Source organism: Budorcas taxicolor, chromosome 8 (assembly GCF_023091745.1).
Source record: "Budorcas taxicolor isolate Tak-1 chromosome 8, Takin1.1, whole genome shotgun sequence".
In the NCBI taxonomy this organism is placed as follows: Eukaryota; Metazoa; Chordata; class Mammalia; order Artiodactyla; family Bovidae; genus Budorcas; species Budorcas taxicolor.
Window position 1 is genome coordinate 20418563 of NC_068917.1, and position 24111 is coordinate 20442673.

At 38.0% G+C, this 24111-nt stretch overlaps 1 protein-coding gene across 2 annotated transcripts in view; it reads left to right on the plus strand.

Annotated features, from left to right (window-relative positions):
* The first annotated feature begins 1313 nt into the window (after nt 1–1313).
* Nucleotides 1314–24111, plus strand: part of PLAA (phospholipase A2 activating protein) — a 37999-nt gene continuing 15201 nt past the window's right edge. The window contains exons 1-7 of one of the 2 annotated variants that reach the window (XM_052644738.1): nt 1314–1642; nt 8659–8852; nt 16273–16373; nt 16461–16581; nt 18514–18681; nt 19158–19293; nt 21401–21570. In XM_052644738.1, the coding sequence (XP_052500698.1) occupies nt 1494–1642; nt 8659–8852; nt 16273–16373; nt 16461–16581; nt 18514–18681; nt 19158–19293; nt 21401–21570 (1039 nt within the window). In that variant the 5' untranslated portion in view covers nt 1314–1493. The remainder of the gene's footprint in view (nt 1643–8658; nt 8853–16272; nt 16374–16460; nt 16582–18513; nt 18682–19157; nt 19294–21400; nt 21571–24111) is intronic. The other variant, XM_052644739.1, reaches the window with a different exon arrangement.

Consider the following 24111-nt stretch of genomic DNA (forward strand, 5'->3'; position numbering starts at 1 on the left):
TTCACTTTCATTCATCGGAGAAGGAAATGACAACCCACTCCAGTGTTCTTGCCTGGAGAATCCCAGGGACGGGGGAGCCTGGTGGGTTGCCGTCAGACAGAGTCGGACACGGCTGAAGCGACTTAGCAGCAGTAAACGGAAGTAGAATTTGCCATCCCAAAGTATGCCACATTGGTAAAAGGCTTATTTTGAGTGGAAGGCAATTGAAAAGATGTAGATACAAGAAAAGCTCTCTATTCCTCTATTAGCGTAAAAGCAGAACATAAATTTTCAAGGTCGCCCCTCATTGCCTCTTAAACAGGAAGGACAAAAGTTAATCATTGGAGACCTTTAACAGCCTAGAGACTGCACCAGAGGAATCTACTCAAAAAAATTAAGTAATTAGCCTTTACTGTTAGTTTCCCATCTAATTGCCTTCTCATAATGCTGCCTCTAAAGACTTAGTCCTTTTATCACTTGTGTAGAAACTTATTGTTCCTTTGTTAAGATGCTGTATAAGCCCAAACTAGTCACCGAGCTATTCCTCTCTGAATTTCTCTTTGTATATATAATACATGTAACAACAACAACAACAACAAAAAAAAAAACACGTTTTTCTCTTCTTAATCTTTTACTACAGAGCCCCAGCAGAAACGCTAGAAAGAAAAACCTTCAACTTCGAACGTCCAACCATTTCATATGGTCTCATAGAAAAGCTACTGACATGCCTTTTCCGTCAGTGTTTTCAGACATAAGGGAGACCCAACGTCTGCCATTTGTGTAGAGCTGTGACAGTTCGAGAGAAAATCTTAAAAACAAAACTTTCTGTAAAGTACCAAGAACCCGGTTTAGTATTCACAGAATTTAAGGCAAGTGATTGTTTACAATTTAGTACCAAGCTCTCTCGTCTTAGATTAAAAAAAAAAAAAAAAAACAAACCTCAGGAGACTACGCAGAGTTTGGGGAAATCGGCGTAAGATTGCTCCCAAGACAACACGTGAAACGAACTCAATTAGCCAGGCGGACCAAGATTTAAAATACCCGGATTTGGCGCTCCTGCGACTCACGCCCCGCTGACGCGTGGCATTGTGGGATTTGTAGTTCGGGACACATCCGGTATCAAAATAAAAAGCTCAGCCAGGGCTCGGAGAGGACTCGGGCTCGGCAACGAACCAGATTTGGGCGCCCAGACGGAGAGGCCGGCGGTGGTATCTCTTCCTTAGCTGGCGGTCCAAGCGATCGTCGTCTCCGCGTCGGCATCAGCAGTCAGGACGCACATACTCTGCGTCATGGCGGGCTGAGGCCGATGATGAATTCCGGTGTGCTTGTCAGGGTTGCTGTGTCACTCGGCCCGCTCGGCGCGCCCCTTCCCTGCCGCCCTTCCGCACCGGCCCTTGGGTTCTTCCGGGCCCGGCGTCCCTCACCTGCAGGCGCTCTCCAGCCGCCCGCCCGGCCTCGCAGACCGACCGATCTCGCGCGGTGCCCCGGCCCCGGGCGCCGGCCCCACCAGGGCCATGGCGAGCGGCTCCTGCAGGTACCGGCTGAGCTGCTCGCTCTCGGGCCACGAGCTGGACGTGAGGGGCCTGGTATGCTGCCTTTATCCACCGGGGGCTTTTGTGTCCGTGTCCCGAGATCGCACCACCCGCCTCTGGGTCCCAGACAGGTGAGCGCCCCGAATCCCGTTAGCCCCCAGTTGTGCTGCAAGCTTCCTGCGGAGTCCAGGAAGAGAGTGCCCCTTCCTTGCCTTCTTCCCTCTCTTCCTGGCCTTCCTTGCGATCCGCGCTCCCTCCCAGTTCTGAGATAACTGGCATTCTGGGTACGCCGTGTAAGAAACCTGTGAGATTTATGTGGAGAGAGTGCTGGTTAGGGGAACAGAGACCTACTTTGTTGTCCTAACTTGACCACTAAAAAACTGAGTGACCTTGGACGATCCTTTTATTTTTTGTGACTTCAGTTTGTGAATGAGGATTTTCCTGTGTTTTCGATTTGAAAACTTTTTGATGCCAGGTGCAACCTCATTAATGTAGTGTGAAAGCATCTGGCGTGTGATTGAAGTAAATCCTCTTCTTTACTAAGAATTTGCTCTGTAGTCTTCCCTCAATTTGAGAAGTAAGGTTCTCAAAAATTGCATTGCAGGAAGTTGCCTTGGCTCCTCTCCACGTTATTCAACTTAAGAGTTTCTTAGTCCGAGTTAGGTGATGGACTTGAGTGGAGGGGAGGAAACTCCTCAACTGTTTTATGGATGTGGGGAGAGGGTGCTTTCTTGAGAGAAAGCCCATTGCCTTCAAAAGATTTTCAAGAGATTAATCAAATTCAAGGATTTAGCCCTGACTTAGCTGTTTGTAACAGGAAATGCTTCAACAGTAAGTGAACCGTCAACTTCCAGATGTTCAAGCCGGATTTAGAAAAGGCAGAGGAACCAGAGATCAAATGGCCAACATCCACTGGATCACTGAAAAAGCAAGAGAGTTCCAGGAAAAATTGGACTTCTGTTTTATTGACTATGCCAAAGCCTTTAAATGTGTGGATCACAACAAACTGTGGAAAATTCTTCAAGAGATGGGAATACCAGACCACCTGACCTGCCTCCTGAAAAATCTGTATGCAGGTCAGGAAGCAACAGTTAGAACTGGACACGGAACAACAGACTGGTTCCAAATTGGGAAAGGAGTACGTCAAGGCTGTATATTGTCACCCTGCTTATTTAACTTATATGCAGAGTACATCATGAGAAACGCTGGGCTAGAAGAAGCACAAGCTGGAATCAAGATTGCCAGGAGAAGTATCAATAACCTCCGATATTCAGATGACACCACACTTACGGCAGAAAGTGAAGAAGAACTGAAGAGCCTCTTGATGAAAGTGAAAGAGGAGAGTGAAAAAGTTGGCTTAAAGCTCAACATTCAGAAAACCAAGATCATGGCATCTGGTCCCATCACTTCATGGCAGATAGATGGGGAAACAATGGAAACAGCAAGAGACTTTATTTTGGGGGGCTCCAAGACCACTGCAGATGGTGGCTGCAGCCGTGAAATTAAAAGATGTTTACTCCTTGGAAGGAAAGTTATGACCAACCTAGATAGCATATTCAAAAACAGAGACATTGCTTTGCCAACAAAGGTCTGTCTAGTCAAAGCTGTGTTTTTTCCAGTAGTCATGTATATATGTGAGAGTATTGGACTATAAAGAAAGCTGAGTGCTGAAGAATTGATGCTTTTGAGCTGTGGTGTTGGAGAAGACTCTTGAAAGTCCCTTGAACTGCAAGGAGATCCAACCAGTCCATCCTAAAAGAAATCAGTCCTGAATATTCATTGGAAGGACTGATGTTGATGCTGAAACTCCAATACTTTGGCCACCTTATGCGAAGAACTGACTCATTTGAAAAGACCCTGATACTGGGAAAGATGGAAGATGGGAGGGGAAGTGTACGACAGAGGATGAGATGGTTGGATGGCGTCACCGACTGAATGGACATGAGTTTGAGTAGGCTTCAGGAGTTGGTGATGGACAAGGAAGCCTGGTGTGCTGTGGTCCATGGGGTCTCAAAGAGTCGAACACAACTGAGTGAACTGAATTGAACAGGAAATTTAAGACCTAGAAGACAGATTTCTTTTTAGAAAGGGAAAAATTGAAGTGAGTTAGTTTATGTAGTAATTCTCACATCAGAAATTTCACTCAATGAAACCATACATTTTCATCCATAAATTCAGATGATCAATATTTATTGAGAGCCTTCTTTTTGTTTGTGATCCTGAAGAAGAATAAAAAGACAGACAAGTTTCCTATGTTTATGGATCTTAGCTACAGTCTGGGAGGGAAGATGGATGAAGAAAACACCAAATAAATAATTACATTTTGGCATATGTACTGTGAAGAAAACAAATATAGAGTTTAGTGGAGAGAGATACTAAAGAAGGAGGCCTCTAAGAAAGATGTTTTGGGTTTTTATTTCTTCTTAAAAGGCACTGAGCTGGAAGTAGTCAAGGGAATGAGGAACGGAAGTGAGTCAATTGGAAGAGTACTGTAGGCAGTAGGAAGAGCAGACACAGCTCTGGACTGAATAGGAGAAAAGTCCCTGTGTGCAGGAAGGAATGAGCTATGCAGTACAGGCAGATCTTAGAGGCTGGCAGAAGCCAGGACATGCCTGGAAGAGGGCTGAGGAAAGGAGTTAGTAGGTAGAAGCCCCCAAAAAGTTCCAGCGGGGAGCAGCATGATTTGATTTACCTGTGGAGAAGTTTCTGCTAACTTCATGTGGAGAATGAATTGCAAAGGGATAAATGTGGAAAGAGATCTGTTTTGAGTCTTTTGCAGTTGTGCAGCCAAGAAAAATTAGGGATTTATAGAGCAGCTCCTATATTGAACTGGATCAGGTCTTCTCTAACTCTTCGAGATTTATGATATTCCAAACCGTTGGTAACACTGATACGTAACTTCTTGTCTATTTGAGTACAAGTTACTGACTAAACTGCATTTAACGTTGAATTCAGTAGTAGCACATGCCCAGTACGTTATGAATGTGCAATAAGGAGTCGTTAAAGAATGCTTGTTGTAATAGTTGAAATCTGTTGGATAGCTGAATCCTTAAACTTTCACATGTTTTATAGGACTGTGCTAAGATTGCCAGGAGCTTATATCACTGGATCACGAAAACGTGAGGAACTTTGAGCTGAAATGATCTTCTCTTTAATAACTAGTTTTTCTCATTCAATTCATGTTGTCTTTTGGTTTTGTTTTTTAGAATTCATGTGGTTTTCGACTAACTGATTATTTCCAAGCACAGGGCTCAACAGTGGGATTGGTGTGATAAGGTGGTTTTCCTCTCAGTTCCAACTGCTATAGTAGAGCATCTCATAGTCACTCTTTAGGCAGCCGAACTAGTGTCTCAGCCATACCTTAGGTGTCATGAAAAGTGTCCTCAAGGCTGACATCCTGACAGTTTTTATTTATTTCATGGTATATTAATGAAATTAGTGAAGTGCAGTAAAATGTTCGGAGCCAACGAGTACACGTTTTCGTTTTCTTGTGTCCATTGTTGATAGGGTTCTGGATTAGGGTGGGTAATGTAGGGATGGACTGGTAATGAAGGGGAAATTTAGTTTCAAGGAGGCAAAATAGTTCTCGTGTGGGCTAAATCAGATACTTCATCATTCATAAGGACCCTCTGAAAACCCAGAAAGCCTCCAGGCCTTCTGAAGGTGCTTCAGATTGGAGACTATTTTTTGGTTGCACCTTGACCTGAACCAGTCAGCATGCCATTATTGCAGATGGCTCTAAGCCTCTAGAAGCCCACCTCACAGTAAACTGGATTTCCCAAGTCTGTCACCAGTGATTGCTTTGCCTTTTGAAAACTATCCATGTTTGAAAGACTCCAACTTCAGATTCAGCCTCATTCATTAAATCTTCCCTGACCTTGCCAAGGCTGGAATAACTTCTCCCTCATGTTTACTCAGCACTTGGATGCTTAGTCAAGTGGAGTTTATTAAGAAATTAGAGCCATTACTTTCTGTCCTCCAACCCACTATTCCCTTTTCTTGGAGGCAAGATTTTCATCTCTTCTTATGGCTTATTTTAAAATTTTTCTTCCATATTTGTATATAAAGTGCTATACTGCTATTTCTTTAAACTTTTTTAGTTCTCTGTTTTAGTGTTTTCTGTTAGTTCTTATCAGGGAATATGAAAATATAGCTCTCTTTTCTGCTTTCTGCCAGTCCGCATCAAATAGGCATCCTTTCTATGCCCCAACCCTTATAGTTTAATTTAGACTAAATCAGTATTTTGTGACTGTACAGAGTCTGTCTACACCTGAGGTGTGAAATAGACTATGGTAGCTTTTCCTCAACAATTTTATGATTTCCTTGTAGTTAATAATTGTTTTTTGTTTAATTTTCTATGAATGTATCACTAATTCAACTTTATATTGTTTACTAATCGTCTAAATCTCCTTTCAAGACCTCTAGACACATTGGCTATTTTACAGTTTCACTTTCTCACCTGATCATCTGCCTCTGGTACACAGCTAGTCCTGGGATCTTCCTTCGCTGTCCACTTAAGCCATTTTTGGACTCTTGTGTTGGATTTCTTCTATCAATTATCCTTAAACTTTCTTGGTTTTCTTCCTTGACACCTTATTAGAATACATCCTCCAGGAGCTTCCTGAAATACAGTGCAGTGATAGTGTATTAAGGCCTACATTTGGAAAATGATTTTAGCCTGCCTAGCTACTTGAGTAATAATTTAAAAGTTTGTAGCATTGTAATTTCCAAATAATTTTTCTTCAGAATTTTGAAGCCATTATTCCATTGTATTCATTGTGTTACAGTAAGTCTGAAGTCATTGTGATTCTTGACCTGTTATTTTTTTCTCTCTGGAAGGCAGTCTACAGTCATTCATTTTTCAGGTTTATTAAATGTGGCCTCTTTGAATGTGAAAACTCATATCCATATGTTCTGGAACGTTTTCTTAAATTCTTTGGTTTCATCGTCTCCATTTTCTCTGTCTTCTTTTGTGGAACTTTTTATTCATATATTGAACTTGTTTCTAAATAGCTTTTTTATTTCTCTCTGTGTATCTCTTTTTCTCTCTCTCTCTCTTCTATACTTTATCAGAAATTGCCTTGACTTTTTGTGAAATTATGTTTTGTTTCTTGGTTGCAATATCTTATATCTCTAAGGATGCTGATGCTGATTTTTTTTTTTTTAAGTTATTTTCTCCCTAAGTGGTCTGTTTCCTCTAAATTGGTTATTTCCCCTCCCTGTTTGTTTTGGTCACTATATTACCCCAAATGCCTAGTAATTCTTATTCTGTGCTTAGTATTAGGGTGTGTGTGTCTTCAGTTGTGTCGACTCTGTGACCCTATGGATCGTAGCCTTCCAGGCTCTTGTCCATGGGATTCTCCAGGGAAGAATACTGGAATGCATTGTCATTTCCTCTTTCAGGGGATCTTCCTGACCCAGGTCTTCTGCATCACAGGTGGATTTTCACCCATGCACCACCCATACCCCAAGGCTCAGCTGTGCCTGTGTCACCACCCTCTCCTTCCAGCCAAAGACTTTTCTGAAGAAAACTTCAGATTTTTGCTGGGTACAGGGGGCAGTTTTGTTTTTTGTTTTTTTTTTTTCTTGATGCTGTATGTATTTTTTTTTTCCCCACTGATTCAAGAAGTACTTAATGATTACCATGTAGAATACTGTGCTGCAAACTTAGGAAGATGAAAAGAAAAACCAAGTTTGGATTCTGCCATTAAGAGCTTCACAGAACACTACACGCAAACATTGATACTAGAGAGTGCTAAAGGGGCACGTTTGGTAGACTTTTCACTTTCATGCATTGGAGAAGGAAATGGCAACCCACTCCAGTATCCTTGCCTGGAGAATCCCAGGGACAGAGGAGCCTAGTGGGCTGCCGTCTATGGGGTCGCACAGAGTCGGACACGACTGAAGCGACTTAGCAGCATCAGCAGTACTTTACATAATATAGACTTTTAAAGATGTCTTATCTTTTACATTTCTTTGGACTTATTGATAAAATGGTTTCTGAAACCACATTTTAAAAAAACCGTACCAAAATAGACAAGTTAAAAATAGCTCCTACTACATGTATGGCCAATTCATGTTGATGTATGGCAGAAACATCACAATATCATCATAAGGTAATTATCCTCTAATTTAAAATAAAATTTTTTAAAAAGAAAAGATTTGGAGGAAAAAAAAAGCTACTACCAAATACCTTCCTTTGAAAGATTTTTTGAAATGATTCCACTTTTGACTCTGAAGACTTTCCTATTTCTAGTTCCTACCTTTTTTTGTCCCCATTTCCTAGAGATACATAGTGGTGCTCATTCTTGAGCCTTTTGGGGGTTCATTGGTAAATTGGGCCTCTTACTTTCCCTGTTCCTGCTTAGAACTCATTTTATTCACGTATCCTAAGGCTGTTACTACATTTCTGTCAGTTTTCAGTATTCAGTATTATAATTGTTTCTTTTTTTTTTTTCTTACTCTCTCTGACCTTGTGGGTTTAATGCCTTTCTTAAAATGAACATAGGTAGAAACAAAATATGCATTATACAAAACAATATGTATTGTTATAATGGTGTTTGGGAAAGGAGTGAATATAGATGAGTGTGTGTGCAATATTTATCTGGGACTCTTCCCTCTTTATGTATACTCGTGTTATCTCCTTTAGCTGGACCACAAACTCCTTTATTTAGCTTGAGTCAGAAATATAATTCTTTAATTCCCCTCAGCAGCTAATTTATTGCCTTCCACGTGGTGTGTATATATATATATATCTGTTGTTTGTCTTGTTATGTAAGGCAGTGATGCCAAGTGAACGATATGTATAACAATTTGGTAATTATTCGAATCCCCAGGCAGTTATTAATATCCTGTGTCCCTAGAGCAGTCATTTATATGTCCCTGTGTTGGTCCCTTTCGTTCACATATTGAGTGTGATTGATAGTCTAGCTACTTACATACACACACTATACTAATGGATACCAAGTAAATGTTTCATAATATGAAAAGGTCCTCAGTGGTTTTAGGCTTATAGATAGTAAATTCCGTTATCCCAGTTGCATGAATGTTTTGCTTCACTAGAGATTTCTTAGGGTAACAACGGCTGATAAGTAGAAATAAAGTAAGGGGACCAGTGTATATCTTATTAACTGTCATGTCTTTCCAGTCCTAACAGGGGCTTTACAGAAATGCACTGTATGAGTGGCCACTCCAATTTTGTCTCTTGTGTATGCATCATACCTTCAAGTGACGTGTACCCTCATGGACTAATCGCCACTGGAGGAAATGACCACAATATTTGCATTTTTTCACTTGAGAGTCCAGCACCACTTTATGTACTAAAAGGTCACAAAAACACTGGTGAGTGTAACACTTTGGCATGTTTCTGTTTGAATAAGTGTCATCTTTTTGAAGATAAAATTCTTATATCTGCTTTCCCTGGTTTTATTATTATCATTATTATTTTTACCTATCACTGGCTTGATACAGAAAACCTATTGAATCATCATTGTTCTATAAATTCTCTGTTATAGACTTACTGTCATCAGTAAGGGCTGACATACCTATATATGTAAAAAGCAAAGATTTCATTTATAAAAGGAAGAGATTATAGTTTTATAAGCTTTGTAATTTTGGTTTTTCAACCAAAATTTTGCAAGGAATTCATTTACTCAGGAAAACTGAGAGCACTTCCTTTATCTTTGGACTGTTATTTCTGTATTTATGTAGCAAATCAAGTCCCAGAAGGAATGTATGTAGGGGGTCTGGTATCATTATTTGAGAGTATTTAATACTTTTGAATGATGTTTTCTGTGATTTGCGTATATTTCTGATTCTGTTATATTCCTGGACTTGTGTTTGCTTAACAGCTCTTTGTTATAAAATGATACAGTTAATCAATGCAGTATGTGTACTTTTTGTTGTTGCTCTTGTTGTTTCTGGAATAGTTTGGGAAATCTGTAAGCAAATAGTATGGCCCATAAGCATTCTACACTTAATACTTTTAAGGAGTTTGCAAAATGCTTTGTGTGTAGGTATGGGAAATCTTCAATACAGAGTGATATAGATTTTTTTAAAACTTTTTAAAGGATATCTTCAAATGTATATAAAAGTAGAGACAACGTATTTTAAGAGAAATACTATAATGCTCTCTTCCACCCATGTATTTGCATAGCTTTAAGGATTATCAGCACATGGCCTATTTGGTTTCGTCTTCTGCCCCTTCTACAACATTATTTTAAAGGAAATTTACAATATACTATTTCATTTGTAAATAGTTCAATGTTTAGCGCTATAATAGGGTTTGGCAAACTTTGTCTGTACAGGGCGAGATAGTAAATATTTTAGGATTTACAGGCCATGGAGTCACTTTCATAACTGCTCACCTGTGCTGTTGCGTGGAGAAGCAGCCATTGACAGTGAACACGTCTGTGTTTCAGTAAACTTTTATTTATGGACACTGAAATATGAATGTCATATAATTTTCATATGTCAAGAAGTGCCTTTTTTCCCTCTCACCAACTTAAAAATATAAAAACTATTCTTAGTTTGTGCACCGTACAAAAACAGGTAGCCCACAGGCCGTAGCTTGTTGACCCCTCAGAAAAAATAATTTACTCTACTTTTGCTATTATTTCTGGATTTAATACCTAGCATGTTTTGTTAAGAACCTACCACATCAACTATTTGGTTACCCTGTGGCACACTTACCCAGAAAAGACAGGGTAAATGCTTGCTTTCTGCCCTCCCCCACCTCTTTTGATGGTTTCAGAATGAGTTGATTCCCTAACATCTTGTTTTCTTTTTTGATTCTCAAACTGTCCCAATTGAAAGCTTCTTTAAACAATTGGTTCCTATGGCTTCTTCTTCTTTTTTTAATTTATTTTTTAATTGAAGGATAATTGTTTAAAAGAATTTGTTGTTTTCTGTCAAACCTCAGCATGAATCAGCTATAGGTACACATATATCCCCTTGCTTTTGAACCTCCCTCCCATCTCTCTCCCCATCCCACCCCTCTAGGTTGATGCAGAGCCCCTGTTTGAGTTACCTGAGCCATAGAGCAAATTCCCATTGGCTATCTATTTTACATATGGTACTGTAAGTTTCCATGTTACTCTTTCCATATGTCTCACCCTCTCCTCCCCTCTCCCCATGTCCATAAGTCTGTTCTCTATGTCTGTTTCTCCATTGCTGCCCTGTAAGCAAATTCTTCAGTACCATTTTTCTAGATTCCATATATGTGTGTCAGAATACAATATTTATCTTTTTGACTCACTTCACTCTGTATAATAGGTTCTAGGTTCATCCACTGCATCAGAACTGACTGAAATGCATTCCTTTTTATGGCTGAGTAACATTCCATTGTGTATATGTACCACAACTTCTTTCTCCGTTCATCCATCGATGAACATCTAGGTTCCTTCCATGTTCTAGCTATTGTAAATAGTGCTGCAATGAACAATGGGATACATGTGTCTTTTTCAGGGTATCTGCCTAGGAGTGGGATTACTGGGTCATATGGTGGTTTTATTCCTAGTTTTTTAAGGAATCTCCATACTATCTTCCATAGTGGCTGTATCAAGTTACATTTCCACCAACAGTGCAAGAACGTTCCTTTTTCTCCACACCTCTGTGGCTTCTTGATAAGGCCTTACTTTTGGTACTATAGAATGTTCTAGACCTGAAGTCAACAATTTTGCCAAGAACCTTATGTTTTTCTTTTAGTGGGAAATAGTATTTAGAAACCTCAATTTGAGTTGTGGTCCAGGATTTTTTTTTTTAATTAATTTTGTTTTGTAATTATATAAAACAGTTTACAAAGAAAAATCTGTTTAACACGATGAGTACAGAGAAGTCTGTGTTGCTTTCTCACACCATCCTTTTCTTATAAGTAATTTTTTGTATTACTCTTTTTCATGTGATATTTTAATTTATTTTTTAATTGGAGGAAAATTGCTTTACAGTGTTGTGTCAGTTTCTACCATACAGCAATGTGAATCAGTCATAATTTTATATATATATATATCCCCTCCCTGTAAGTGACTAGTTTTTTTTAATAGCTCTGTTCTTTCTGAAAAAAAAAAAAAAATAGCATATCTATGTTACCCCTTTCTTAGATAGAAGGTCACATACTGTATTTAGTTTTCTACCCTGGCTATTTTTACTTGATAGTACTGTCCTGGAATACTTCATTGCTGTATATAGAAATCTTTGTTCTTTTTTACAGTGGCATTATATTTCATTGTGTAGCTATACTAAAGCTATTTTAGCTTATTCAGCTGGTCTCCTATTGATGGATATCTAAGTTTCCAATCTTTTGCTCATACAGTTGTCTTTTGATTGGGTTTTTGTGTGTGTGTGAGTGTAATTTAGGTATGCTCTCCAGTTCTGGATCAAAGGGTAAATGCATATGTAATTTTATTAGTTATTGCCAAACCCCCTCATTTGGTGTCATCACCTTTATTGCATTTCCAGCAGCAATATTTGAGTCCCTTCTTCCCTTACCAGTCAAATATGTTGTCAGATTTTTAGATTGTTGCCAAAATGATAAATGAAAAATGACATTTTAGTATGGGATAATTTGCATCTCTCATTATGGAGGGGGGCATTTTTTAAAATATGGAAGGCTCATTGGCATTTTATCTCCCTGAGAGCTATATTCTTGCCCATATAATATAGGGTTATTGACTATTTAAAAGTCCTTTATAAATTAGTTATTAACCCTTTGATACAAATTGCAAATATTTTTTCATATCATTATCTTTCTTTGCTTTATATATGTTCTTGTTTTCCTGTTTTTTAATGCAAAGGTTTATTTTACGTAATCATATGTGTCTTGATTTTGTAAAGGTGTTTCTCATAGAAACCTGTGCAGTAAAAATATTGCTTCATATTTTAAGGGTATTTTTTCTGCTTGGTTTATTTCTACTTTATCATAGGTTATCTTTTATTATTTTGTTAAGTTGCTTGATGATTTGGGGCCAGTGTCATTTCTTTCTTTTTAACTTTCTCTTTTTTAATTTGAAAAATACCACATCAGTGAGTTGAAGATGAAGAAATTAATGATTGACATGTTATGTCATGTTGTTTTTTTGTCAGCTTTCTAGCCCAAATTTTATGTTCTAAATGGTAGAGTGGTACTGTTTTTTAGTCAACATATGTGTAACACTTTCCAGTTACATTCAATTCAGTTCAGTTCAGTCGCCTAGTCGTGTCCGACTCTTTGTGACCCCATGAATCGCAGCACGCCAGGCCTGCCTGTCCATCACCAACTCCCGAAGTCCACCCAATCAAGTCGGTGATGCCATCCACCCATCTCATCCTCGGTCGTCCCCTTCTCCTCCTGCCCCCAATCCTTCCCAGCATCAGGGTCTTTTCCAATGAGTCAGCTCTTCCCATAAGGTGGCCAAAGTATTGGAGTTTCAGCTTTAGCATCATTCCTTCCAAAGAACACCCAGGACTGATCTCCTTTAGAATGGACTGATTAGATCTCCTTGCAATCCAAGGGACTCTCAAGAGTCCTCTAACACCACAATTCAAAAGCATCAATTCTTCGGCGCTCAGCCTTCTTCACAGTCCAACTCTCACATCCATACATGACCACTGGAAAAACCATAGCCTTGACTAGATGGACCTTTGTTGGCAAAGTAATATCTCTGCTTTTTAATATGCTTTGTAGGTTGGTCATCACTTTCCTTCCAAGGACATGAATTAACTGGAAAAGCTGAGCCTTTAGGTTCTTTTCCCTGAGCTATTTTCCCAGTTGAAAGCATTTATTTTCATGGCAACAACCTTAATTTTCTTTGTTTTGAACATACTTTAAATCCATTTGGAAGTTTTGGCACTGTGCAGGATGGATGGCCATGTTTCTGAGTTGTACCTGTTATGTAGCTGGATGTCACTTGTCCTTTGGTACAGAAAGGACTTCTAGGGTTACTTTTCACCTGGGCTTGAGAAGCAATTGGCTCTTCCAGCTCTGCTAGGTTTGGACTCTTCATTCCTGCTTGGGAGCCAACCAGTTCTTGATCTCATTCCTTTCTTTTACTACCTAGCTGGATGTGTCCAACAGTAAATGACACCTAACGCAGGAGTCCGATTTTCCAGCCTTTCTTTAGATAACGAGTTTATCGTGTCCTGAGTTAATGCCAGTGGCACCTTTACCAAATGTTCCTTACTACGTAGTAAGGATCATTGGTCTTCTCTTCTGTGTTAGCAATCTCCTCATCACCTGTCTATTATACTAGTCCCATATATTTCAGGTACTTACTTTAGTGGTGCCTCACTTTTGCTGCTAATTCTGACTCAGTGAAGTAGGCTAGGTGACGTTGTGGTAACAGACAGCTCCAGTGTCACAGTGGCTTAATGCAGTCAGCTTGCTTTGCTTCTTGTAGCTCCAGTGCAGCAGGTATCCAGATGACAGGCTCCAGTGCAGCATGTGCTTTCACAGATGCTGGAGCAGTGGGGAGGAGCATGGCCTAATTGAGCTCCTGTTCTTAAAGCTTCCACCTGGAAGTAACATGATTTCTGCTCAATTTCTCAATGCCAGAACAAGTCATGTAACATGCCTAAAGCCAAAGGAACTGAAGAAGTTCAGTCTTATAATTTGCTTAGAAGGTAAAGAGCAGAAAATATTTTATGAATATCACTAATGGCTACCATGCACATTAAAATCTTGACATGTTCCGTGTGCTTCCTGGAAACCTCCCTCTTGGTTCCTTTTAGCCACCTGTTGCATTCATACTCCCTGGGTTAATGTCATCTCCAGATTTCCCTATTTCCTAGATCCCTTGTTTTCATCATTCTTAGCTTACTCTTTAGTATAATACAGCTGTTGCAGCTTCCTAAGAAAGCTGTAACATGGGGGTTAAATATATTTTGTATTTGCATATCGGAAAATAGCTTTATTCTAGTCTTATATTTGACTGTTAATTTGGCTAGATGTAGAATCCTGTGTTAAATCCATTTAACTTCAGAATTTTGAAGGCATTGTTCTATTGCCTTTTAGTGTATGGTGTTATTTAGAAGTTTGATGCCATTCCTCTTGTCTTTTCTATGGGACCCTTCTGGTCCCTTCCCAAACTTTTGGGATCGTCTCTATTTCTAATGTTACGAAATATCACAGTGCATCTCTGTCTCTGTTTCTTAAAGTGCCTTTCACTGGACACTTTTGTAGGTTCATTCAGTCTGGATATCTTGACCTTCACTTTGAGGGAATCTTTCTTATACTGTTTCTTTGTTTTCTGCCCCAATTTCTCCTCCTTCCCCAGTTACTTCTTTTCGGAATCTCTGTTACTTAGATGTTTGACATTCTAAAATTATTTTCTGACTTTCTTAACTATCCTTTCCTGTTTTCTATATCTTTGCCTTTTGGGTCCAATTCTCAGACTTCCCCCCCCCCCCCCCACCCCGCCCCCCTGGTTTTTTAGTTTGGTTCTTCTATTTTTAGCATTTATTTTTCTTGGTCTCTCATTAGTTCTTTTTTTATATAATACCTGTTTGCAAATAATACCAGATTGAAGATTTTTCTTCCACTTTCAGAAATTGGATTTGTTTCTTATGGATTGCTCAAGCCCTTTACCCCTTATTTTTCTGTTTCTTTGTTTTGGTTTTTCTTTTTCATGTGGCTGGAGCTTGGTGATTGGTGGTCTTTGTTAGAGGTTGAGCTGATGGCCTAACATTTTAGATGGAAATCCTCTCAAATGTCTGCATCTGGAGTTCTTTAACATTATTCAGTCCTCTAAGAATGCTCCTGCCTCTTGCCTAGGTGAATGGAGATCGATATATGCCTGACTGCTGGTTTTGTGGGAGCAGGTATAGATACCACATTTTAGGATGGAGACTTTCTGCTCATTCCCCTGTGTTTCTTGGGGCTCCTTATTCCAGCCGTTTATTATGCCTGGTGACCTGAGTCTAGCAACTCAGCTGCATTTCCTCCAGAGGATAAACCTCCAATCTCCTTCCTGCAGTGGGTGAGGATGTACTTTCCTGACACTGTAGGCTGAGAGGAGAGTTCTAGTGTTTCACTGCATTGTGTGCAGGCTTTGAATCACGGTTCTCGTTTCTTAGATGCTCTGCTTAGCCCCATCCTCTGTGGAACCTAGTGGATACTAAGTCTCATAGTTTTGTGGGGCCAGTTACTCTGCTTCTAATCTCTTTCTGTGTAACCTCTTCCTTTTTGCTAAGTCAGTTATATTATTTTGTCTTCTTTGTCCTTGTAAATTAAGACCATTTATAGCATTACTGCGGACAATCTGCCATTTAAAATCAGAACTCTTGACTTTTTTGTTTCCATGTTTTTAGATAATTTTTCATATTTATAATTTTTAGCTTATACAGTTTTACATCAAGATAAAGCATTTAATTAGCCATCTCATTACTGTTGAACACTTAGCTTGACTCTTTTTTTGTCGTGTTGACTAGCGTGACCCTAAATAACTATACAGTGTTCCAAAATCTTTTGCATTATTTTTCTGTATAGTTTTTTAGAACTGGAAGGGATTGTGCAACCCACTTAATCCTGCTCCCTCCTTTTACAGATGAGGAATCTGATGTTAAATAATATCCCTGTGGTCAGATAGCTCCTAAATGGCATGGTTAGGACTTGGATCCAGGGAGCCCGGCCCCAGAGTCTGTGCTTTTCTGTAGTTCCATTGAGTTAAGCCTTAATTAGCTAAATACCCTCACTTCATAAAGTGTATTTAAAATTGTAGTGTTTTAGTAACTGGCAAGATTGAGCATTTTTCTCTGTGAAAATATGTTAATTAACCTTTTTCTCCTTTAGTTTGTAGTCTTTCTTCTGGCAAGTTTGGGACATTACTTAGTGGCTCGTGGGACACAACGGCTAAAGTCTGGCTGCATGACAAATGCATGATGACCTTACAGGTACAGTAGTTCTGTGCGAGTATTTGATAAGATAATTAAAGATGATGATTCTGTGGCAACTAACCTTAATACCCATTTTCCTCACAGGGTCATACAGCTGCAGTTTGGGCAGTAAAGATATTACCTGAACAGGGCTTAATGTTAACTGGATCAGCAGACAAGACTATTAAACTGTGGAAAGCTGGAAGATGCGAGAGGACTTTTTCTGGTAAGATCACAGTAGACAGCTTTTGTAATCTCATTGCTTCATATTTGCACAGATGATTTTTTTTAAAATTTAGACGTTTTAAAGTGATACTTGAAAAAACAGTGTATTTCAGCCATTTAATTTGGGTGAGTATAAATTTTCTGACAGGTAATATGTCATATCTTTTTAAAAGCTGTGCTGAGATCTGTCATAAGACAACCAGATATGGGCTAATGCATAGCTACTTCATAAGCTATAATATGGCTCTGTGCTTCTATGTATGTTATTTACGTAATTTTTGGTACTCAGTTATATTTTGGTTGTCATTTGAACGATTTAGCCTGAAACTTCCAAGCATAAGCCTTACTAAGTGTGGGTCAATTGAGTTACCTTCATATGTGAGGACAACCTCACTCATGCTTTTATTAATATTGAAATACAGTGTTTAATAATAAGAATTTTCAGGCTTTGTTTATGTTGTACTTTCAGGTGGGTAGTCTTGTAAAACCTCAGCTATTAAATAACTCCTAAAATGAGGAATTGGCTGTCTAATATTAGTACTGATGATTTATTTGTGTGGCACTTAAATTTTTGATGTGATTTTTGTTTGTTTTTCCTTGCTTCTATTTATTCCTTAAAGTTGATCAACATCCTGGATAATACTGCAAGATGTCCCTTGTGCAGATAAAACTATCTGTAGGTGGAAAATGGACAATGAGTTATAACAGAACATCCCTCTGTTTCTGCTTCCATACATACACTATATGTGTCAAGTTTTATTAATCTGTTATAGGTCATCTAAATCAGCAAATACTGAGCATGGGAAAGGTTTAGATGTCTGATCTCCTTTATAGATTACAAACTTCTGAAAATGTTTTGTCCTTTTAAAAAACATTGTAATGACATCTACAGTGCCTCAATTAATATTGAAAAAATTGAATCTTTTTACGTTTTTAAAAACATTTAATGTCCTTTGAAAGAAAGAAATACACGTATATATAGTTATACAATAACACAAGTTTTAATTCAATAAATTCTTGCCCTTTAAAAAAAATCAAGTCCTTAATTTTTATTTTATCATTTTAATGCCTTCATTTATATAAATTAAGAAATATTTCCCTTGGTAAAGCAGCAATGTTTGGCTTTATATGTTTTGGTTGAATCAAAAGAGTAAGAGAAGTTGTTATTTGAGTCAAAAGTGGTAGGAAATAAGAGGCAGGAAACTTCAATTCTTGCTTTAGCTCTGCCACTTTGTGTGGTTTTAGATAAATTAATCTCTCCCAACCTATTTCACATTTGAATAAAGTTTATCCTATGATAGATTTTATTTCAAACTCTTAAATAATTGAAATCTTTTTTGTAATCCTGGTTTTTCTTTTCTTGGTACTTTATAAACACTAATCTTAGTATTATGTAGTGAGAAATTGTGGGGCTGTTTACTTTGTTATTCATCTGTTATATTTGAGTATTGTGTATGTTATGAATAATAACTCTTGTTACTGGGAAAGAAAAGTTGAATTCTCAAATAAAAATCATAGGGTAACTTCCCTGTCAGTCCAGTGGTTAAGACTTCATGCTTACACCGCAGGTGATCAAGTCTGATCCCTGGTTGGGAATTAAGGCCCTGCATGCCACACAGCCAACAAATAAATAAAGGACTTTCTTTAAAAAAAAAAAAAGTTCTGTGGATCAAAATCCCATTCTGGAGGGTTTTAAGAAATAATGTAGAGAAGATATGATAAGACTGGTGATTAAAAAATACTGCGAAAACTACACTACCAGTTTTGGCTACCAGGCTTTTCTAACGGGAAAAAAATGTATTTCTCTAACTTGAAAGTCAGTTTTTAATATTCACTGGTATGTTTAATAGTGTTAGTAAATTAAAAGACATAGAGCCATCAATCAGATGATCCATTTTTATTGATTTATATTTATATATATATTTTAATACAGGGCATGAAGACTGTGTAAGAGGCTTGGCAATTTTGAGTGAAACAGAATTTCTCTCCTGTGCAAATGATGCTAGTATTAGAAGGTGGCAAATCACTGGCGAGTGTCTTGAAGTATTTTATGGTCATACAAATTATATTTATAGCATATCTGTCTTTCCAAATTGTAAAGGTAAGATTGTCTTATACTACATATTTAAAATTCTGTGTTGAGTGTGGTTCTGTCCCATCTTCAGGTTGGGGAGGTGGTGCAGAGTGCTAATGGTTTAAATCAGTTTTCAGTTTACTAACTGTAACTTGAATAATTTAGTAACTTTATTTTGTAAATATATTTTTCCTAAGGAGAAAACTGTATGATCATCTTTATATTCATTCAGACTTGATGGTTGTGTTGTAAAAAGTTCTTGGGCATCTGAAGAAAGATTTCATATAATTTACTGGTGTAAAGTATAGTAAGATGTGAATATACAAATATGTAATTTTCTGAAGTTGTATATGGTACAAGTGACATATACATAAAATTTAGAACTATAATTTATAAGTACTTCGGGGTTTAAAAATCAGTATGCCTATGTAGAAAGATAGTATATATAAATGTACTGAATTTTATTTATTCAGGCTAATTTTTCCCATATTCATTAATTTTAGATTTTGTGACAACAGCAGAAGACAGGTCTCTGAGAATCTGGAAACATGGGGAATGTGCTCAAACAATCCGACTTCCAGCTCAGTCTATATGGTGCTGCTGTGTGCTGGACAATGGTGACATTGTGGTTGGTGCGAGGTATTCACGTTCTAGTCAATCAATCAGTAATATGTGTCTAGGCCTTAGGTAAGGTGCACAGAGATAAGCCATAGAATTTCAGGTGAACTGGGGAGATCACAGGCACATTTGTGTTACTAAACAAAACAGTAGTAGGTATAACAGCTTTTGCATTAGTGATACATGATATATTACATTAATATTGTATTACAGGTTGTACAGTTGAAACTTGAAATGAGAGAAATTACAAATTGGTGTGGGCAAACCATTTGGAGAAGAAATTTGAATTGGGTTTTGAAAGATAATGAATAAAAACAGCAAAGAAAGTTTCTATCAAAAATAGAAGTACAAGTAAAGTGTGGCATGGGACCTGGAGTGATGTGTGTGGGAGATGAAGGAAAATGGTGGAGGACCAGTTCTAGGGAGCAGTGGATGATAGTGGTAAGATGGTAGGGTGGGGCTTAATCATGAAGAACCTGGAATGCCCAGCATTTGTTAGATTCAGTACTTGGGGTTAAAGGGTTATAGCTCTTGAGTAAGAAGTGGTGGACAAAACTTAGGAATTATTAAATATGTAGGTTAGATTTAACTAGTAGTGACAATGGACAGGAAACCAAATTAAAAAGCAACTGTAGGAGTGGGATGTAAAGTTATGAAATATTATTACCCCCACAGTATTAATAGATAAAAGACAAAAAAGTGAGATAATGCAGAGGGAAAATGATCAGAAAGGGGATGAAAGAAAAGGATAAAGTTTCAAAGTTTGAATGAATAGAAGTCCGCATTAATAAAAATGGAGACGTGCCAGAATGTCTAGTGAGAAAGGTGATAACCTCCTGGGATCTGTGCTGTGTAGTCACACTCAGGCAGTTGGACTGGATCCCAGTGTAACAGCTGGGACCGCAGATCAAGATTGGCATCAGACTTCCAGAGACCAGGGATAGGGCATCTGAGAGAAGAAACAGAAGGGAAGGAGCAGTACTAAAGGCTGAATTTGTGATACACTGTGGATAGAGAAAGAAAAGCCAGTAGCCGAAAACAGAAAAAACAATCCAGATGTTGAAATTCAGACTTGGAGAAAAGAGATTTTGGAGGCCAAGTGTGATCAGTGTCAGTGAGTACATGAGGGGTTAAGGAATGAAAAGTTAGCAAAGCTTTTGGATTTGCTTTGAAAGATGTTAGTAGTGACTTCTTTGACATCACATTTTGATGGAAAAAGGTAGTAAGAGGAGACAGACTTTTTTGAAGACATGGATAAAGGAAAGGATCACAGGCTACGCTGGCATTGAAGGCAAGAAGAAAAAGAGAGCAACAGCCGTAAGAGAATGGGGTCTACTGAAGCACATGTGTTTCACTCCTTGGCTGGGTCAGGGTCGATATGTTGGTTTAGTTATTTTCACCCTAAACTTATTTAAAATTGAAGAAAAATAAAGTGATAACATTTGCTGTTAGTAGAAGGTTAAGTAAGAAAGTTCACTGTAGAGCTGAGTGAGATTAATACAGTTGAAAGTGGGTAACTTGCCTCCCTCACCACAAAATTTTGAAAAGAGAAATTATGGAAACTAAGTCATTTTCCCAAGAATAGAAATTGGGCCTGCCATCTAGTTCAGAGGTAAAGCTGTTTTTTTTGTTTTTTTTCTTTTTGGGGGGTAACATTGCTAATTAATGGAATAGCAGGGATAGGCTCCATGTGTTTCTAATGAATGGATATCGAGCATCTAGTATTTTCTAAGCCTTATGTTGGGCATTTGAGCCCTTTGTAAGTGAAACCGTTCACCACTTCTGTATACCGTAATACCTGTGTAATACTGACTTTGAAAGTGTATGCTATATCTGTAGCTTTTTGTGATGGTAAATATTTAATTTGGAATTGAAAATTGTCTTAAATAGATATCTCTTTGTTCTTTGTCAGTAACTTTTTTCTTAAAAAGTCTTTTTCCATCCTTTCTGTTGCTTTAGAAAGCAGAGGGTAGTGTGCTGAAATCAGCATAGTTCTATATTCAGCAATAAATATGTAGTCACATTTTCATATTCATATATTCAGATTATTTTTGCTTTGGATCTTTTAAGTGTGATAATGTTAATATATTGTGGTAATGACTTAAAATCAGTTTCTGTTTCATTACAGTGATGGTATTATTAGAGTGTTTACAGAATCAGAGGATCGGACAGCAAGTGCTGAGGAAATCAAGGCTTTTGAAAGAGAACTCTCTCAAGCAACCATTGATTCCAAAACTGGTGACTTAGGGGACATTAATACTGAGCAACTTCCTGGGAGGGAACATCTGAATGAACCTGGTAAATATTTCAGTGTATCTAAAGGAGAAGGCAATGGCACCCCACTCCAGTACTCTTGCCTAGAAAATCCCATGGACGGAGGAGCCTGATGAGCTGCAGTCCATGGGGTCGCAAAAAGTCGGACACGACTGAGCAACTTCACTTTCACTTTTCACTTTCATGCATTGGAGAAGGAAATGGCAACCCACTCCAGTGTTCTTGCCTGGAGAATCCCAGGGACAGCGGAGCTTGGTGGGCTGCCGTCTATGGGGTCGCACAGAGTCAGACACGACTGAAGCGACTTAGCAGCAGCAGTAGTAAAAAACATTACCATGTTTGACTTTTGGAATAATGAGTGACAGGAAAAAGAGATTGTTTTAAGTCATTCAGTATTATTTTCATTGCCAGGCACCAATTTCTGAGAATTTTTATTATGCATAATCACAATGAGAAACCATATTCTTTTTGCCTCTGCCTCATCGTTTTAAAGACTTTGAGCTAAGTTCCCCATAAACAGGAATCTTTTCTTTTTTTCAATACGTAGTTCATATATATGGTAGGTGTTCAGAGGTCACTCATTTAATAACTTTTGGTTGACTTGATTCTCTGAGAGGCTCTATAGACTAAAAATGAGTTTAAATAATGCAATATCTGCTTAATGAGTTGGGCATCATTTGAGCTTAAAATTAGGACAGTGGTTGTCTCGAATGAAATTTTGTGTTGGATGGATCCATGATCCCTTGATACATGGATCCCTGGGGGTTCTGAGATCCTTTCAGGATATCCATATGGTCATAACTAGTTTTGTAATACAAAAATGTTATTTGACTTTTAACACTATGTTAACATCTGCATTTATGGGGTAGAACTGCTGGCTCCTTAGTACACAGATCAAGGCAGTGGCACCAAACTGTTCAGGTAGTCATGGTGTTCTTCACTGGCATGCAGTTGTTGTTTTTAAGAAAAAATGCATCTGCTCTTAAGAATGTTCCTGAAAAAGCATTAAAAATTGCATTTTGGCCCTTTAGTACACGTCTTTAACGTTCTGGATGACAAGATGTAAAGTACACCTACAGTATACCAGAGCACCACATGCCTCTGGGATAAGTACTTCTGCAGTCATTGGAGTTGCAGGCTGAACTTTCCCTTTTTTCATGGAATGCCACTTTCATTTCAAAGAACAGCTGTAGTTATTCAGACTTAGGTATTTGGCAGGCCTTTTTTGGAAAATGAATGGAATGAGCATGTCACTTTAAGGAAAACAATTGATAGTATTTGTTGCCAAAGATAAAATTCAAACTTCCAACTGAAAATTGAAATTTTGAAAGACTTGTAACATCAGTGGTAGTATTAACAAATGTGACTTTTTAATATTGAATAATAAAATGTGTAGTCGTATGGAAGATCTGCATAGATTAGTGATTTAATCAGTGTTTTCCAGATGACCAGTTTGTGGTCTAACAGAATCATAAATGAGTAAAAGAACTGTTCAGAGTTTGATGGACCAATGGATTTTAGTATAATAAAGCATGACAAGTTCACTGATATGATTTTAGATTCCAAAGTTGTAACCTTTTAGGATCTGCCCGTGTAGAATATCCACATTTTTCTAAAACGGCTATTAGACGAGTCCTCTCTTTTCAACTGCATTATCCTTGTGAGGTGGGATTTTCTTGATATACTTCAACCAAACAACAAATTACAAAGGTTAAATGCAGGGGCAGGTATGATAACTTATTCAATATGTAATGGATCTATTGGGCTTCCCTGGTGGCTCAGTGGTATAGAATCTGCCTGCCAATGCAGGAGACACAGGTTCAGTCTCTAGGTCCAGAAGATCCCCTAGAGAAGGAAATGGCAATCTACTCCAGTACGTTTGCCTGGGAAATCCTATGGACAGAGGAGCCTGGTGGGCTATTGTCCATGGGGTCGCAAAAGACTCAGACACGGCTTAATGACTAAACAACAATAACAAAGAGATCACTTACTGTTTTCCATGAAGTAAATATATTTTTTATTCTTCTTATTTTTAATTTCAAATTCAGTAAATCAACTGATACAACCCACATTAAAAAATTTGTTTGGGTTTCTGAAACTAGAGTTTGAATATGTTCATATCGTTTCATGTTTTTAATATTCTTATAGTTCTTTGCAAAAATGTAATCTTTTTGTCCATACATATATACACATTCAGTAAATATTTACTAGGTACTTACTGTGTGCCTGGCATTGTTCTAAACTGCAGAATACAGATTCTTTTCTCACAAATTTATACTCTACAGGAGGAGGCAGATAATTAAAAAGTAAGTAGATATACAAGTATGTCAGATCATGATAAATTCTATGGGAAAAGTAAAGCAGGAGTTGAGTTTTAATAAAAAACAAAACAGGAGTTATAAATTCAGTGGTCAGGAAATGTATACTACTTAGGATAGCACTAGTTGCTATAACAGATAAATCCTAAAATCTCAGTGGCTTAACACAAGAGAAGGTTTATTTGTTGTACATTTAGAGTTCAGTTGATGACAGGGTGTCCTGGAGTGTATACTCCTCTGAGTTATT